This window comes from Dermacentor andersoni, chromosome 11 (genome assembly GCF_023375885.2).
Source record: "Dermacentor andersoni chromosome 11, qqDerAnde1_hic_scaffold, whole genome shotgun sequence".
In the NCBI taxonomy this organism is placed as follows: Eukaryota; Metazoa; Arthropoda; class Arachnida; order Ixodida; family Ixodidae; genus Dermacentor; species Dermacentor andersoni.
This window is the reverse complement of record NC_092824.1, coordinates 102,902,894-102,920,916: the sequence shown is the minus strand read 5'-3', so window position 1 is coordinate 102,920,916 and position 18,023 is coordinate 102,902,894. Positions and strand designations below refer to the sequence as shown.

The 18,023-nt window shown below is 45.4% G+C and overlaps 1 protein-coding gene across 1 annotated transcript in view; it reads left to right on the top strand.

Annotated features, from left to right (window-relative positions):
- The first annotated feature begins 720 nt into the window (after positions 1-720).
- LOC126539184 (uncharacterized) overlaps positions 721-18,023 on the top strand; it is a 53,634-nt gene continuing 36,331 nt past the window's right edge. Inside the window, exons 1-2 of the mRNA XM_072285372.1 lie at positions 721-1,295; positions 3,246-3,346. Of these exons, the coding sequence (XP_072141473.1) occupies positions 3,265-3,346 (82 nt within the window). The 5' untranslated portion in view covers positions 721-1,295; positions 3,246-3,264. The remainder of the gene's footprint in view (positions 1,296-3,245; positions 3,347-18,023) is intronic.

Sequence of the window (18,023 nt, the reverse complement as noted above, 5' to 3'; positions counted from 1 at the left end):
TAAGGACACGGGACCAGCTCTTGTCCTGTGTCCTTTCACTCCTCGTCGTTTTGTTCGCGCTGTTACTATTACGAATGACTTCAGCGCCCGACATAACTCGGCGCTCGGAGAGGCACGTACGTTAAGGTCGGCACTTGGAAAGTGCAGTAGGTGCTTCATTGCTGCGAAGTAGTATGGACGGAGCGGAACGGAGCTGGAAGGACGGTAGTGACATAAAGAATGACGGTATGCACATAAACGACGACGGCAGAAATGATACAAAGTGCGCTCACGCAAAATACGGGTTCACTTCCTGGAACGAGGGTCCCTTTTTCGATAAGAATGGTTGTGCAGAATAAAAGCTCAAAGCTGGTGACTTCCTCTGCACTCTTAAAAACTACTCATAGTGTTCCTATAGTTGTAGCTGGGATGGTATGTGCGGAACCAGTAATCCAAAGCTCCGTATATTGTGCGCAAGACACACCACTGGAGATGCGGGCGCTGCAATCGTTTTGAGGATTGGTTGGATTGGTCTGACGACTGACGTGGCTGCCGGCACTTCTTGCTGGTGCAAGAAGTGCCGGCAGCCACGCGCTCCTATAGTATCGCGTTTCAATCGCTGAGCACTGCTCGTTGGCCGCGAACCGCCAGCATAACATTCGTTTCTTTCACAGCAGGGTTTAATCATCGATAAATTCGATGCCGATCTGGCTCGATCACCGAGAGTGCACCGTGTAACAACCGTATAAAATTCGCGTGTAAGATAGCATTCTCGCAGCGGGAAAGGCGTCACTCCAGCCCCTTTCCCCCTGTTGAGCTCTTCTCTTACTCGTCCGCTAGGTCACGTGGCCCCTTTTTAACGAAGTCCGACAACGACGGCACATTGTCCGCATAAACCGCTTCGCTGTAGAAGCTCGACTAGCAGCACCAACACGGCGATGTCAAGATAATCGAACGTGCCACTAGAGAGCAGAGCTGCAGCGAGCTTTGATTAGAACGTCGCGTGGGCATGATCACTGCGTCACTCGCCTGCAGTGTTTACGTGTGTTAGCACAATTCGAACAAAGGCAGCACCTCACGACATGCGGCCGTTACTTAGGCTGCTCATGAGGGAAGCTCGCGTTGCAAACGAGGACGTGTAGAGAGGCATCACTTTCGAGCCAGTCGCTAAGGAGGACTGCAGGAACCAGAACACGCAACTCAGAGGCCTTCAGCTTCAGGATCGCGGCCTTTCCATTCTTCGGGGCAAGCCGTTCATCGGTGGGAGTCCCGATGCCATCGTCACGTGTATGTGCTGCCCGCCGAGGCTACCCGAGGTAAAGTGCCCGAGAAGTTTTGAAAGGTCCATGCAGTCCGAGACCGTTTTTCGATAAAGGCGCAATGCACCTGAAGCAAAACAGTAGATAAACAGTAGTCAAACGCAGGTTCAAATGGCTGTCACGGAACTTACTTTGACTGAAGTCATTGTGTATGTAAGCGACGCAGAAAACGTGACAATGAGCGTGGCTTTCTCCCAGGAATACTTTGATGATGTGATGACGATGTTGAGAGGACAATATTTTTTTTTCAAGCATTACGTATTTGCCTGACATGCTTAAGTTGTGAGAATAGAGGTACTGTTCTGTTTGTGTTGCTTGTGTTTGAAGCTGAGAGCAGGCATAGAATAATAAAGAAAGGCTGTGACTGAAGCTAAAACACTTAGTCTCTGATAGGTATAAAGTATGTGCGAGTGCATGTATTTTTTTCTTCGTTTTCTTGTGTTAATGTTTTCCCACCATGCGTGAACCAATCGCACCTTTCTCATAACATGTAGGTGAGGGAGTTTTTCAAACAGCTGGCATACTTTTAAAAACACAATTGAAAGGGACCCTAAAGAGAAAAGTGATTTCTTCTGTATCAGTAAATTACCTTTCTGCAATATCAAAAACGCCACTCTTACCACGACAAAACGCTTGATAAGCTACTTCGACAGTTCCAATTTTATGGCTTGCAGCCATTCTATATATCGCCGACGTTACTGTAACTGGCCTGTACGATCTCGTCTTATCCTTATCATATTTACTTTGTAGGTGAAGTTCATCTTGCTTTCACGCCATCCAACCACAATTTTATTCGTTCTAATCACTTGCTATATGGCATTAGTCAGCAGTGCCTTGCTCTTTGGACCAAGGTTTTTGATTAGCTGTATTGGGGTTCCATCAGGTCCCGCTTTCGCGTTACTAGGGACATTTGCTTCTGCTTTTTCTCAAATAAAAACTTTTTATGTTAAATTTTGATCTCTCTGACTTCTTTGTTGTTGCTGGATCTGTTGTTTATGATTCTGCGACGTGACACCACTTCTCGGCGACATGAAAAAGTTGAGAAATGCGCATATTATTTCTGTATTTTAAGTATTTGTGCCTGCCAACCTATGAAAAACACGATGTATGTTACAATGATAGCGTAGAATGGCGTGTCTACGTTTTCTTGTGCGAAAGTGACCTTCCTGTCGGCTTTCCAAGCGTCGTGCTCAGCCACCATCTTGTTTGGTCAGGAAAGTAGCCTGGATCGTGGTTGGCTTGGATGCTGTCTTTGCTAAGCCGTACTTTGCCGTCGATATGGCGAGTATTGGAACACAGCCTTAGCGTATGACACTGCTGCAGCCCGCTTATATCTCGCGCGGCAAAATCCGGAACTGGAACAAATGAAGTAACGGCTGTGCTTGAACGCAACGGAACACTGCATATGCGGGCTCCTGTTTCGAGCGCGACCGTGCTGGATTGTACTAGAGTGTACTAGAAGTATTCTAGGCCACTTCAAATTGGCTGCTCGTATTTCCGGCGAGTATGTTACGCCGGTTTAGGGAGGAGAGTACGCACTGCATGACACGCCAGCAGAGAACACCAGTACGGTGCGCAATGATGCAGCAGTTTCACTTTTTCTTTGTCTATACGGCGCGCTGTGTATGTCTTCGTCTAGCTCATTTACAGTGCCTTAGAGATCCTAGCTCATCAACGCTGTTGAAACTAGTTGGCGCGGTGCCCTAGTGAATGCCGACACGACACCGCATTCGTGTGCGGCTGCACCAAGGTTCCAAACTACGATCAACATGCAGTTTTTTTACCAGAGTCGTGCGCAACGCGGACAGCCTCCGTCAGCGCATGCGCAAGTCGCCGATTCCCGCCTTGGCTCCCGAGCCGGGCAACGATTTTCTGTGCCGGTGCTCATTCGAACTAAATGTGACTTTCATGTAAATTCAAGCCTCCGGCTTCTTTTTCGTTCTTCAGACACGCTTGAAATCTTCTGATGCTGCGACGCCCAAGAAGGACCGAGAATCGAGGCAAGATAACTGATTCCAAGCCACGGGCTCCGACACAAACGACCGAATGTGAGTGGCGGATGTGCTGAGGGAACCGCACGTTAGCCGCATGAATTGGCATGTGTTTTCCTCGGCAATTACTACAAATTACGTGTACTTGAAGCTTCGTAGTGTTGGAAATACGTGTTTAGGTTATCTTGGAGATCATATTGAAGCCGTATATATATATAGGTTTTCCGCGAACGTCGCTTCGTTGGGCTGTCTCCGTAATGAAATCGTTTTAGAACTGTAATGGTCGCTTGCGCTCGTTCGTTGTGTTGAAGAGTGCCCTCGCGTGAAAGAAAGCGTGTACGGCAGCGGCCGTGACAAGGCACTTGGAATTGGCGCCAACTCCAGAAACGAGCAGAGTTGCGCAAAGGCACGCCGTCTTGTTCCAAAGCTGTGCGGTAAAGCCACTACTCAGGCGCGCAGGAGCCAAACTTAGCACGGCGGCAGAAGTATATATTGACGCTGTTCCATATTTTTATAATTTTAATCATGTCACGTCACGCATTAGCTATTGCCACTGCACTATTAAACAAAATTACACCCTTTGGGTAGTATCTTGTCACACAGCAACAATCTTCATCTGTCTTGTCCGCGTTTCATTTCTTTAACGCTGCGGGCCCAGTACTTCCAAGTCACGTACGGCATGCGCGTTATCAACATGACAGAACATTCTCGGCAGAAAAGTAGCACGCGCAGCGTTTTCAAGAAAGGGAACGCAAGCAAAACAGAAGACCGTTATCGTTGTGTGGCAGATATACATCCCAAAGGGTGTACATTTGTTTAAGAATGTAGGTATGTACTCATGGACCGGCATCATTCATGTCATTACACGTCATCCGTGCAGTCCTACATGGATGTTATTCTTGTCAGGTCATTCGTGTCGTGCGTGCATGTCATTCGCGTGATGCATTAGTTATTAATTTATTTGATAATACCTGAAAATGTCTCTTATCGGGGGCTTTACGTGAGGGGTGGGTAACAAAGAACGGCTTTAGTATGCATCTCATGGATGACCTGAAGCATCGGAATCGAGAGCAGATTTTAAATGGGAGATGTTGACGGTTACAGCAGTGTGGCTGGCAAGCTCCTTCCAGTAGAGAGCAGCACTTACAAAGAAGGATTGCTGAAATGTTAAACTGCATGCACGTAATGGCACCACGACGTTTGGGTCAACAGTGCTCGAGATACGATGGACATGGGCATGTGCGTATTTAACGGGAAGGGGGCACATCCACTATCAGGAGATAGTGGGTGGTGATTTCCTGGAAAGATTCCATCCGATTCCCTCACCAATCCCAGGTTGTCGTGGCCAAAGGCGTGGTTGGTAAAATCTCGCGCGATGGAGCGGGCCACTTCGTTCCCGGAGAGTGAGGAATGCGCCGTTGCCCAGGTAATCTGGATGGCTCGGCGAAGTGAGTTTCGTTTCAGGATGTTGTAAGCTTCAGGGGAGATGCGCCCTTTGGAGAAATTACAAAGGAGTCACTGATTGAAAGCTTGCTTTTGGGAGAGGCGATGGCCAGGGCTCCCTCCTCCGCACACTCTGTCCTATGGGTTTGAATCGTGCCTCCAGATGTGATCGCACCTCTTCTAGCACGGTCACGGCGTGGGCACTACGTGCTTTATATGACGATGCGTATACATAGACTATACATCTGCGTTAGTATGATATAGCTTGTGGAGTGCTCGGGCCTTGGCTCACCTGCGGTCCTCGTGGTGGGTGGGGTGCATACTTTTCGGTATGGAGACATGTACACGGATGTCCATCCAGTATGGATGGTCTATATTTACTTTAGGGTTGTTGATGAAAGTGGCCCTCAGGAATGTCGATGTCGACAGTTGGGCGAGTTGTTGACCAATCGTTTTGGCAGCTGTCCTGTGCGGCCTTTCTGCTTTCTTTTGTGTCGTGCTTTTGCGCTTCATACGTCAAGAAGAAAACGACATTGTCGAATGTGCAGATCCATTATAATAGAATTACAACACTGCATTGAATTTTTTTCTATCGACATGCGTCACTTATGACGTTGTCTCTCCATTTTATTTTTAGGCTGTTTCAACATAAGTTATATGTTCCCTGGCAGCAGCAAGAAAAGTTGAGCTTTCATAGTTTGGGTAAATGGGAGGCCACCTTTTGGGTGATATAAACTGAAAGTTCAACCTGTTTAGGTTACTTATGTGCTTTGAAAATATTTACTAAATACCTGCTTTCTCTCAACTTTTATGCGTTATACATGAATTTAGTTGCTTTTCCCGTTTCCTCGGTAAAGTATACGAGACACGGTGTCTATATTTCATTGCAGTAGGAAGCATGGTCTGAGGGACGCGCGATAAATGTTTCATCTGTGTGAGTTCATTACAGCCTCTGTAGAATGTTACTTGTTCAAGCGTTCCAAGGTGTCATGCTGCCGTTATTCAAAATGTTTCCCAGACTGCCAAAACTAATAGGCGACGTACGAACTTCGAATTCCGTGGAAAATAGGGACAATTTTTCTCTAAGCTATTGTGAAGCTTTCATGTACAGTTTAACGTGGGAAATAATTACTGCACCCTTGTTTTTTCGTCTAGTTTTGTTTTTCATACGAGGCTCGCAGTTTGTTTCTCGAGTGTCTTTGGTGAACTAAACAAGGCACCTTGTTCGTATTTGGGGAAAATTAGGAGCACGGTATGGGTAATGCGTAGGCAACCTACCAAATAGGTGGGTTAAATGCGCCTTTTTACAATAGATTATGTATTCATTTGGTTCGGAGCGTTGTTAGTGTTCTACGAGCGGCGTAGAACTTAGTGCTGTCCTGGCATAACTGCATCTACAACCGAGGTCAAATCTTGCGGACATAGGGGGAACGCATGCCAGGTTTGTGTGCGATGTTAAACGCATGTTAATCAAACACAACTTCTGCAAAAAAAAGAAAAGAAAATGAGCCAGCGTTTGAAAGTGTCAAGCAGCTGTTACGAGCTACGTTCTCCAAATTCCCAAGAGAACTCTGTATTGCAAAAATATTAAGTGCAATGTGTCGCGAAGTTTTAACGTCTCTCACCTATTAGAACCATTACGAATAAATAATAAACCCTCGTTTTTTATTCTTCTTTTTTTGCGTGATACGTATATTGGGTCCACCTAATATCTTCAGTGAACTAAGCGAGGTAGCTTCTGTATGTTTGGTGTCAGTAAGGGCGACTTAATGGATGGTGTGTAGGCAACGTTCAAAGTGGGCAGGTAATTGGGGTTGTGTTAATACATTACGTATACAAGCGCCCTAGAGCACTGAGTGTATTTAACGAAGGGGTTAGAATTCAACCTGTTGCCCTGGCATAACTACATATGCCACCGATATCAAATTTAGCGAAAATGGGTGAAACGCTATGAAAAATCTCTGTGCGAAGCTAAATGAGTTGGTTGAAACACAGCTTTCGTAAAAAAAAGTGTCCTAATCAAGTTTTAAAACGTGTCAGCTATGCTTCCCATTGTACGGGAATATCGGTAGGTTACAATAGGTTTATATTTCGTGGAAATGGGAGGGATGCTCATGGTATGTGCCGTGTCTGACAAAATTTCTACGTCCCTGGTCCAGTTAGAAACGTTGCAAATAATTATTGAACCCCTGTTTTCTTAGGTACGTAAAACAATTTTTTTTAATGCGTCGTAAAACGTTCGTAGTTTGTTTCCCGTGGTCCTCGATGAACTAATCAAGCCACCTTGCTTATATTCGGCAAAAATAAGGAGCGCGTTATGGGTAATTTGTAGGCTAAGTTCAAAAGGAGAGGACAAATTACATTTGCAGTAAATTACACGTGCAAGTGATCCGGTGCTTTGTCAATGTGTTTTACGAACAAAGTAAAATTTATCTCGGGGCTCTGGGAGAACTGGAAACGAAGCTGAGATAAAGTCTAGCAAAATAGAGGGGAGGGGCAGACACTATAGTTAATTTTCCGGCGAAGTAAAATGTGTGTTGATTAATTACTGCCTTTCAATAATTCCCAATGATAAGTGTTCGAAAGCTTTACAAGCGGGCAAGGTTTTCAATGGAACCGTTATATACCGGCAACGTTTTAGAGTGTCATTCCAGGAAACTGAAGATCTTATTTCACCTGCTGGAAAAAAAAAAATTTAGCTTCGCTGGAAATTGGTTGCTAATTCTCCAAGGTGACAAACATCCGCTGACGCTTTTTTCCCCCTTGTGAATATTGCGAGTCTCTTTATGTTGACTGTACTTTGTTGTGTATACGCTCGACAATACTACTGCTTTAAATAACGATACATTTTTGCTGTATATTTATAAACTGAGTAGTATTATTTGCTGAATTATTAAAATTGCAGCGAATGTCTATTTTTTTTTTTAATTTGCGCTGTACTGCTGCTGCTGCTGTGTAGGGTCAGGTACATTTGTCAGGCACTAATTGCATTTCGTTGCTGCAGGTATCATCCTGAGATTTTTTGTAATTACGGAGAATATATATCTAAATTAAAATAATTTTGGTCCTCCGTGGCTCACCGTGTGTGACTGATAATCACGTATATGGTTGGTAATTATAAAATTAAGTGACAGTCGCATTTCCAAGCTCTTTCTCTTAATGCAATAGTAATCCGCAATATATATATATATATATATATAAAGAGAGAGATGAGGGAGGGATGGTCAGCAGATGGTTTGCGGTTCGCCCCTCCCACTGGAGAAATAATTGGCACACCAATTATGTCGATATGGGTAATGAGGACATTGTCTGGTGGTATAGAAGAATCTTATGACAAAGGCATAACCTAGAGATTATACCATGCGAAGCCGAGGGCAGTAGAGACGCTTGGATTGTATTGCTTTTATGTGGCAATGATAAGAATAGTTAGGTACGATAAATCGAGCGGCTCAGTTCCGAATGGATTCTTATTTAGTTACGATTTCAATGGAGAGAGTTACAAACAGGCATTGGAGTACTCAAGTTTGGGACGTAGAATGATTTTATAGGCTAGTAATTTCATCTAAGGGGCAGAGGTAAGCTTACTACATAAGTAGACAAGTGCACTGTTAGCAGAATTTGTTTTGTGGTTGGTATGAAGTGACCAATTGAGATAATGAGAAATAGGCATACCAAGGTATTTAAAAGAATCTGCAGACATCGCACTGCAATTTTCAATTGTATAAGTTGGGGTAGAGACGTTGTGACGGTGGTGGAAACTAATTAGCGTGGTTTCACTTACATGCATTGTCATAATCAGCCAAGTTTCACACGATCCTTCAATCTGAAGGAGGTAATTATGGAGAGTGGAAGAATCGGCTGAACAACACAATCGCATATAGGCGAACCAACGCTTGTCAAAATAGACGTTAGATGGCAAGTCATTTATGTAAATTAGGAAGATGAGGGGTCCAAGAATGGTTCTTCGGGGTAGGCAGATAAAACAGAAGAAAGAATAGGCATAGCAAGTGTGATTTTACGTGGATGAATTGTGGACATATGGTTAGAAACGTTCGAAACAAAGGTACGACTGACTTATGCTGGTTTAAGCTGAATAATACACGGGAATTGGACACCTTCTCGAAGGCCTTTTCAATGTATGAGCAAAGGAGATCTACATGAATGTAGGGACTGTGGAGAGAGTGAATATCGTGGAGAAATAGAGTGAGTTGGGTGTCTCAAGTGAAGCCCTTACGGAAGCCATGTTGGTGAAGGAGAAAGAAGTTCATAGTTGACAGGAAATTAGCAACATTAGAACTGATTACGTGGGCCAGAATTTTTTGAACGGATTCTAGTAATAGAAGCAGGGCCACACTTCTTATGACAGGGTTTAGGGCTTTGCTTGAAAACTGTAATGACCTTACCAATCATCAGGCCAAGTGGTAAAACTGCTGTTTCATGCGACTGTTGAAAAAAGTTTAGAGACTAGAAATTTGTTTAGTGTTTCAAAGTGTTTTCGCGTTGATGCCGTTCATTTCTGTTGATGATGAATTCTTTAGTGAATCGAATAGATTTGTGGTTTCGTGGGGATCAAAAGTAATATTATCGAAGACGGAGTAATTTAAAGGCATGAAATCAGAAAGGCTATCGCTCGGTTAATTAGTAAATATGGAAGGGAATGCGTTGTTCAGGAAGTTAGTGACTTGTAGTTTTGGGACAGCTGCGCCAGAGACGTCGCAAAGTGAGACGTCGTTGGAGTGGTAAGAATTTATGGTCTCCCAAAAGCGCTTAGGGTTGTTTGTGTAATAGATGGTAATATGGAACAAAATAAGTGGCGTTTTGTTCGAACATTGAGCTAGTTAAATGCATTAGCAGCAGCGCGATATTTCACCCATGCATCCGAATTCCCAGAAGCTTAAGCAAAACGAAATAGCCTGTCTTCTTATTTTAAGGCATTTCAAGGCATTCATGGCATGCCCTTTACATCGATGTCATTGATGTATTGCTTGCGTGTCATAACATGTCATTCATGATGTCCTATCATGCATGTCATGACATGTATATCGTGCGTGCTCGTCATTTACTCATGCCATCCGTGTTATGTGACGTCATACATGCCATGTCAATGACGTCATGCAACACGTGTTACGGAAGCTGCGAATCGCGATGATGGTGGCTTTGAGGGAAACGAAAAGTCGGCGTCGCGTCCGCGATGCTGTCTTCTCCGCTGCGTGGCGGAGCGTTTGACGTCATTTTAGACCACGTGATGCCGCTCGGCGAGTAGCGGTGCGAGGAAAAGGGAAACGGGGCATATGCAGCGACACTAGCGCTGACTACTTATAGCGGACGTTGCCTGCGGTCTGCAATGCTTCCGTTTCCGTTGCAGCAAAGGTATTATGTGGAGCAGCGTTTATCAACATTTTGCAGTGAAGCTGTTATGAGACTAGAAGCGCTCAGAAAAACGTTATATGCCAGTTTTCATGCTTTTTCTTTAAACAAGCTGGATCGTAAGCACTCGCGAAGTTTACATGTTCATGAAACTTGGGGCGAGATTTAAAGGGGTCATATTTGATTTGAAATGATTTATTTATTTCTTGTAGCGGTCACCAGCCTTGCGGCCTTGGTGACAACTCACTATGTCATGTACATCACATTTTTTTTTCACAGTGTGAGAAGAATAATGCAAGAAAAGAAATACATTTATCAGTTAAGTGAGTAATAAAACAGCGGACAAGCAAAAAAAGCGTAGTTAAAGCTGACCATGAATAACACTACTACACATTCACTCAAGAATAGATGCAAACTTTCATGTGAAGTCAGGGAAAAGGTCACTGTTCAGTTCAATTTCTATATGCAGCCATATTTTCAAGTGTGTGCACCAATAAGGGGTAAAAAGATTGCCAGTGGCCTAACCATGCTGCTGCCGAAAAATTAACACTGGCAGCAAAGTAAAATACACTTGGTTACTGCAAAACTAGCAGTGTTTGTCTGGCTGTGCTTTGCTCCTCCAGGTAGCTGCACCGTACAGGCCGCCCACGTTTGCGCCTCCGCCGGTCCGGTAAAATGCCAAGTCCGCCTGCGCTTACCGGAATATCGGACAAGCTAAAACTCTGTTAATGCTTTCGCATTCTAAACTCATAAGAAGTGCTTAGGTGTCCTCGGATTTCTTTATTGTAATTTCGCGCGGTGTTACCGCTTTTTCTTATTTATTGCATCACATTGAAAATTGATTTATGGTAACGGCAGTACACATCGACGACTTCCACCTTAAACGCATTTGCAGTGTTCTCCGTGACCCTTAAATTTTGTTCTATACATGAGAAGTGCTTCGTCGCGGGCTGGGCAGGATTGATACGGCAGCGAAGTGCCCACTCATAGTGCGAGTACGATCTCATCAGCCACGCATTAGACAAAACGAAGGGATGACTCTTCTTATGCATTTATTATTATTATTTTTTTTTTTGCTGTATGCCTGTGAATTCGCCTGTTTAAACTCTGTTTGGGTGTCGTGTGACTGCGCGGTACATGTCGTTCAAGGGTAAGTCTATACCAATAACTGCTTTAAGATTTTAAACTTTTCTTGCAGATATAGCTGTTTATTATATTCAAGAGTCGTTTTTACAAATTTCTATATAATCTTTAGTTATTAAACGTAAAGTGTACGTGCGCAATAGCTTTAAATGATATGCCAGGAAATCCTAACCCATCCTTCTGTTTTGTCGGCTTTTTCATGTTAGCGCGCTACACCGGCTCTCTTAAAAACATTTCGGCAGCATGTTACACTCCTGTAATACGTGAAGGCGGAAGCCTGCTGCACACGTGGTAGTGCGTCGTCTCGCATCGCCGCGTTGCTGTTTTTCGCAGTTCGGCTTCTTCGGCTCGTGTTCGACGCTTAGCTCCGGCTACGAGCGCTCGTATAGCGGGGTTGGATTTCGTTGGATCTGCTGAATTTTTTTTTTTCTGTAAACCTTCTCCACAAAGGCCGCGTTTTCTACCCGTGCTTGGGCGTGCAAGACACTTACACAGACACACATTGGGTGGTTTTCCGATTCATGGTATACCAGTGCACTATTATATGGGACACGAAGAGCTAGTGTATACATCACAAATGGGGAAATTCACTTAACACAAAGGGTATGCACGAACCTTAAAACACATGAATTATTACCGCGCATGCGGGCCGCTCATTCTTGGGCTGAGATCATTTCTTTTCTTTGTGATTGCCTACTTACCGTCCTTGAGTGATCATTCTTTTATCCATTTCAACGTCAACATCTCACGGCCAAAATCAGAAAAAAAAAGATCAAGACCATTCGTTACTATAAGAAAGCTGATATTGAATAAATTAACAATGAGCTCTGCATTTTCCTTGACACATTCCTGATTGATTTCGATAACCGCAGTGTGCAAACCAACCGGAACATGTGTATTGCTAAAACCAGAGAATCAACGGGAAAAATTATCCCTACCTGCACTGTTTCCTATAGTGATAACGCTCCGTGGTACAACTCGCATTAAGCGCCATTCTAACAAAAAGAAACGTTTGTGCAGATCAGTTAAAACATCGGCATACAGTGAAAAAATGGTAGCCTACAAACGCGTTACACATGACTACACAACAGCGTTTAAGTAAGCTGACTTTTTTAAAGAACGCATTGCCGTCCATGCTATATAACTACTCACACGAAAAAGTTCTGTCGCACTATTAACCCAAAGCATGACGACACCATAACCCTTGTTGATAACACTGGTAACGCCATTCCCGCTGCCAATTGTGCATCCATGTTAAATGACGTTTCTTATGCGCAACTTTTCTAAAAGCGCTCATGAAACGCGTTCAGCTATACAATCTTAGGACTATGTCGCCATGTATACCCGTTAATAATTAAACCCGTCAGCGTAGAACACTCATCTGCTCCTCGCTGCTACTTAATGCAAAGTTTCTAGAAAACACCAACACATGTTGTTCTGATATTCTTACAAATATTTTTCCAGCAGTCACATGCAAAAGTTCACTGCCTGCTGATTTGAAGGTAGGGAAGGTGACCCCACTCTACAAAACAGGTACTAAACATTCCCAATTTAACTATCGGCCTATTTCTTTAACCAGCATATCATAAAAAAATTTCGAGCATATTCTCTTCTCTCACATTGCCAACTTCTATATAGAAGCAAACTCACTTTTTTTCTGAGTTTCAACGCGGCTTCCGCAAAGCATATACATGCGACACCAAACCACTATCGTTCACTCATAAATTGAATCTAATACTTGACCACTATTCAGTAGCAGACACTTTTGTTAGACTTCACAAAAGCGTTCGATAAAGTGTGCCATAGTTTATTGATCTACAAACTGCAACAAACCTCGATCACAAAATTCTGTAGTGACTTGAGGTTTTCCTCACTAACCGCTCCCAGTTTGTTTCAGCTAGCGAAGTAACCGTGCTTGGACCTCTCCTATTTCTCATTTATAATAACGACTTACCTTCCCGTGTTTCATCTCAGATTCACCTATTTGCTGACGACTGTGTAATTTACACCGAAATAACTTGCGATGATGATGTAACCAGGCTTAAAGCTGACCTTAATGCCGTTTTTTGCATGCTGCAATTCATGGTTGATGGAAATGAATGTTAAAAATTGTAAATTTATGCTTGTATCTAAGCTACCAATGAACCACCTGTGTACTACCTTAATAACGCTCCCATAGATCTGGTAACAACTTGCAAGTACCTTGGTCTTCACATCACATCCGTTCTCACTTGGAATACCTACATCGCGCATATAATAAGTAACGCTACAACGCTAACCGAATGCTAGGTTACTTACGACGCAACTTTCCAGAGCACATTCTTTCTTAAAATTACTCCTCTATAGAACTCTAATACGGCCCAAACTAGAGTATGCCGCGTCATTCTGGGATCCAGGTCAAATAAATCTAACGCACTCATTGAAAATGGTTGAGAATAACTCTACTCGTTTCATTCTTTCTAACTATAACAGCACCGCGACAATCAGTGCCATGAGATCTGGCCTTAACTTACAATCCTTGTCATACTGTCGCAAAATTTTTCGTCTGCTTTCATAACTTATTCCATCCACCGCTGTTACGTAACAAACTTATTTCTCCGGCTCCCTATGTATCGCCCAGGATACAGATCATATTTATAAGGTGGGCATTCCATTATGCGTATTCATCGTTATTTTTTTTTTTTTGCAGTCATTTGTACCGCGCGATTCCAATGAGTGGAATCGCCTCCCTGTCTCTGGATGGTCAACATCGCAGATCACCAATTATTCAAGAACGTCATAGCTAATACTGCATGATGTAGGGATTGGGAGGTCAATCCCACCGTTCGTAACCAGTTGTCAAGATTGGAGTCGGGCATGAATTAGATGGTAGCTGGCCCATGCCGTCGTCCAACTTATCTACGCTGAGGACGTTGTTGAAGGGAAGGACTGCTTCTCATCGAGAACGAGGAATATGGGTTTATTTACAGTATCTAGATAAGGACGTTGCAGTTCATCAGTCTAGCATGACTGCGAGAGAAAAAGTACACTGAGCAGCCGCACAAAAGCGGTTTATAAACACTCGGTCCTCCCTCGATCCCAAGGTGAGGGAAACGTTCGACCAGGCACCGTAGACGAGGGCTTACACGCACACCTCTTTGCGCGAGGTTCACGGTCCCCAAGCGACGTCAGACGGCCTTCGCAGAACTCGGACCTGACGTCAGGAACGGCACATGCGATTCCCCAAGCTGACCCCCGCAGCGCGGCCGCCGGTTGTCCATTGTCTTGCGTCTTGAACGGCACGTGGGAAGGGGCCTCCGGAGACGTTCCCTCGGCAACTCCCCCGCTCATAGCAGATCAGGTCGGCGGTGGCGGGTTCAGTAACAATAGTTGGTGCGCCGATTGCGTTTAGTCACAACAGCGCCGAGGCTAGAGCGTAACGGTGGCTTTCCAAGAAAAGTTGACGCCGCTGTCGCAACTGGCTGGCAAAACTTGCACCTCAGCGGGCCGTTCTTAACAGCGACAAGGAACCTTTTTCTTCACATTGTTCAACGTGTACCCACGAACGCCATCGCTAACGTTGTATATCCAGGTGCCATTTGCGATATATATATATATATATATATATTGTATTAACACAATTGACCACATTTGCTTGTAACCACTCCACTCTATAATGCCGTAATGGCCCTGAGAGTATGCTAAATAAATAAATAAAAAAGCACTAGCGGTTGTAACGCAATTATCTGATTACTTTTTGACGCGAAATACCTAGGATACCTATATCTTCGCTTCCGATTTAATCATTTAAACCTATACGAATCCACCGTTTGTGTTGTCTGCGTCCTCTGTTTGTGTCCCGTGTATACTGCACTGGTAACGTGAATCAAGAATCTAGCAACCAACTGGCCCGTTTAAGAGCTGGTCCACCCAATGTAAGTAATGCATTGCTTATATTGGGTGGGCCTGCGACACGTCATCGTATATCCGCTACTCGCAAGCATTGCCGCTTTCGAAACCTTCGGGCGGAGACGACTCCTGACTCAAAAAACGCAGTTCACTTTACGGTCTACCACATTCCTTTCACTTGACTCGTCGATGTTCAATGAACTACGCGTCTCCAGCATAAACTTTAAGCGACTGCCATATATTCACGTATTGAAACTGCCGCCTTTCCGGCGGTTGCGGTCACAGACACACTGGATGTCGTTTCCAAGATGAAGTAGACACATTTTTTTTTTAAATCTCGTACCTGGGGTGGTAGTCTCTGTGGGCATTGTCAAAATTCCGCCATATTGTGGAATTCGTCATCTTGTCTGTTCTGACTGGCTGAGCTGCTACGGCCTTTGATTGGCTCGAAACGACTCCTTTGTAGGATTTGATATGACGGAATTGGACGAGTGTCCAGACTAGCGTCCTTTGCTTTTATTCAAGCAGTCTAATTGAGCCCAAGAAGAAATGTTTTCGCTGTTGACACTACAGACAAAGAAGGTTCTGTCCAACTACTCGTCAGTAGCAGTGTGTGGCGGTACTGCCGAGATAGTCCGCAGCGGCATTGCATCGTGCATGCAGACAGCAGTTCATCGACGGAAAGAGCGACAAGAGGAAGCATTTCTTTTTTCTGGTGAGTCACAGCAGTTGCGAATACTCTCGCAAGATTGCGTCTGTTGAGTCAAGTGACCGACTTCTTTGCTGTTGGTCGCAGATTCTTGGGCTGCTTAGACACACTGCAAAACGCGGAGGGCCGATGTCTGGCGGACAACGAAGCTTCATCGCAGACGACCCAATGTGAGTTACTGATCGGCTAAGCCTCGCGTCAGGTCTGAATCGTGCTCTGGATGCGAGTCCGCTCATTGAAAAATCACGCTATTTGAAATTAAGTTTTTCAAGCAACTTGCTGTAAATGATGTACTTCAACCTTCGGAGCATCGAAAACGTGTCGAGGTTATCTTGGAACCTGTGAATGGGCAGGCCAACTTACCAGCCAACAGCGAATCCTTGTTTCGATGCGCGGGAGGCACAAGGACACTTCTTGAATATAAAACCAGAGCAATCATGAAATGTAAGATGTAAATGTAAAAGAGATAAATGTAAACTTGTATGATGCAGTTACAGCTGGGGGGGTACTGAAATGACGCACTTGTCCGTTGTCCGACGGCTTGTCATCTGAGACATTCGGCTTAAGTTTGGCCTCCCTAAGCATATTGTGCCGCCTAATGTTCTTAGTATCAGGACACAGACCCGAAATATGACTGTCCGCCATAGACATCGGTGCCGGGAACTTAGGACACAATGTAGAGTTGTCGCCTGCAGATCCCCAGGCACAGTTGACAGCAGGTGTCAGGGCTACCCCAACTTGAAAACACACATGTCGGTATGAATTGTTCGTTGAAGAGCGGCACGTATGCACACATTACCACATGCTCAGTGACGCAGGTTCGGCCGATAGTTGGTTTCGAACCCTGTCACCTCATCACAGCAGCCCGATACTCTACCCATTCTTGCACCGACTACGCAGTGATCCAGGTAGGCGGGAAAACAGATAGATGGATGGATGGATGGATACTCGATTGGGATTGAACTCCTCGATCACGTTTGGATCCTTTCCGCATCTCGCACAAAGAAGCCAAACGCAATCGAGAAATTCGATTTCGTTCGGACTCGAGTGCTCTGCGTGACTGGGGTATACTTCATGGCGGCAAGGAGACAATGGACAAGTGCCCGAAAAGAAAAAAAAAAAAAGAAGAGAGGTATCGTTAACGTCGAAAGCATGCGTTACCTGCATCGTATACCATCGCGAGAGAATAAATCTACGCCGCCCATCGATACCCTCTCCCCGGAACACATCGACGTCCACTAGGAGGGCTCGATTCGCGCGGTGTCCATATTCCGCACAGCCATATGCGCCGCGTAAAATACTCGGCGCGTCGCAGCGCGAACCGATCTCGGACAATAGGAGAAAGCTTCTTGACGATTCGCCACGGCCGCTTGAGATGAGGAAACCGGCGCACCTTATATGTACGTAAATGGGCGCACCCGGGCACGATAAATAATCCGCTTTGGAGAGAGCGACCCATGTCCGCATAATACACTTGGCGATGATGAAGCCGCATCGCCGCGTGCCTGCGGTGTCTGTCGACGCGCCCCTCGCATCGAGAGGCTTCTTTTTTTTTCCTTGCCGACGTATACCGGCGTGCGACGCTTTTGTTCCGACCGAATTACGACGACTCGCCGGGACTGCTATAGGCGGGAAGAGGGTGGTATGGCTCGCCAGGATGAAGGCAAACGCCCGCGATCCGCGCACATAAATAACGTGGCAGGCCGGTATAGTGTCGTCGTCGTCGCCTCTGCGGAGCTCATAGGCGGGTGCGCCGTGCCGAAGAAACCTTTTGCATTTAAATTGGTAATCCGCGCGGACGGCGCGAAAAAAAAACTCGCCGCTTGCGGCTGACAGCTGATTTCCATGGACAGCGCGCGGAGCGCGCCCTGGCGGACGCCGCCGCCGCCGACGAGCTAAGCGCGCTTCGTTCTTTCGCCGACGTCGTGTCGTTGCGGTGGCTGCGCCTGGCTTCCTTTGCGGTTATACTTTGTGCACCCGTGCGCTTGGCCGCCCCATGACAATGCGATCGTGGCAGGCCTGCCGGGCCCCGCCCGCAGAGTCGAGAATCACTTCTCTTTGCTTCTTGGCTTCGAAGCCGCCACCCGGCGCAACGAGAACGTGTCGGAGTGTTTGCAGCGGTGGCCGCTAGGGGGAGTGAGGTGAGCCGTCACGTGACCGACATGGCTAGCGGGCGGGCTCTGG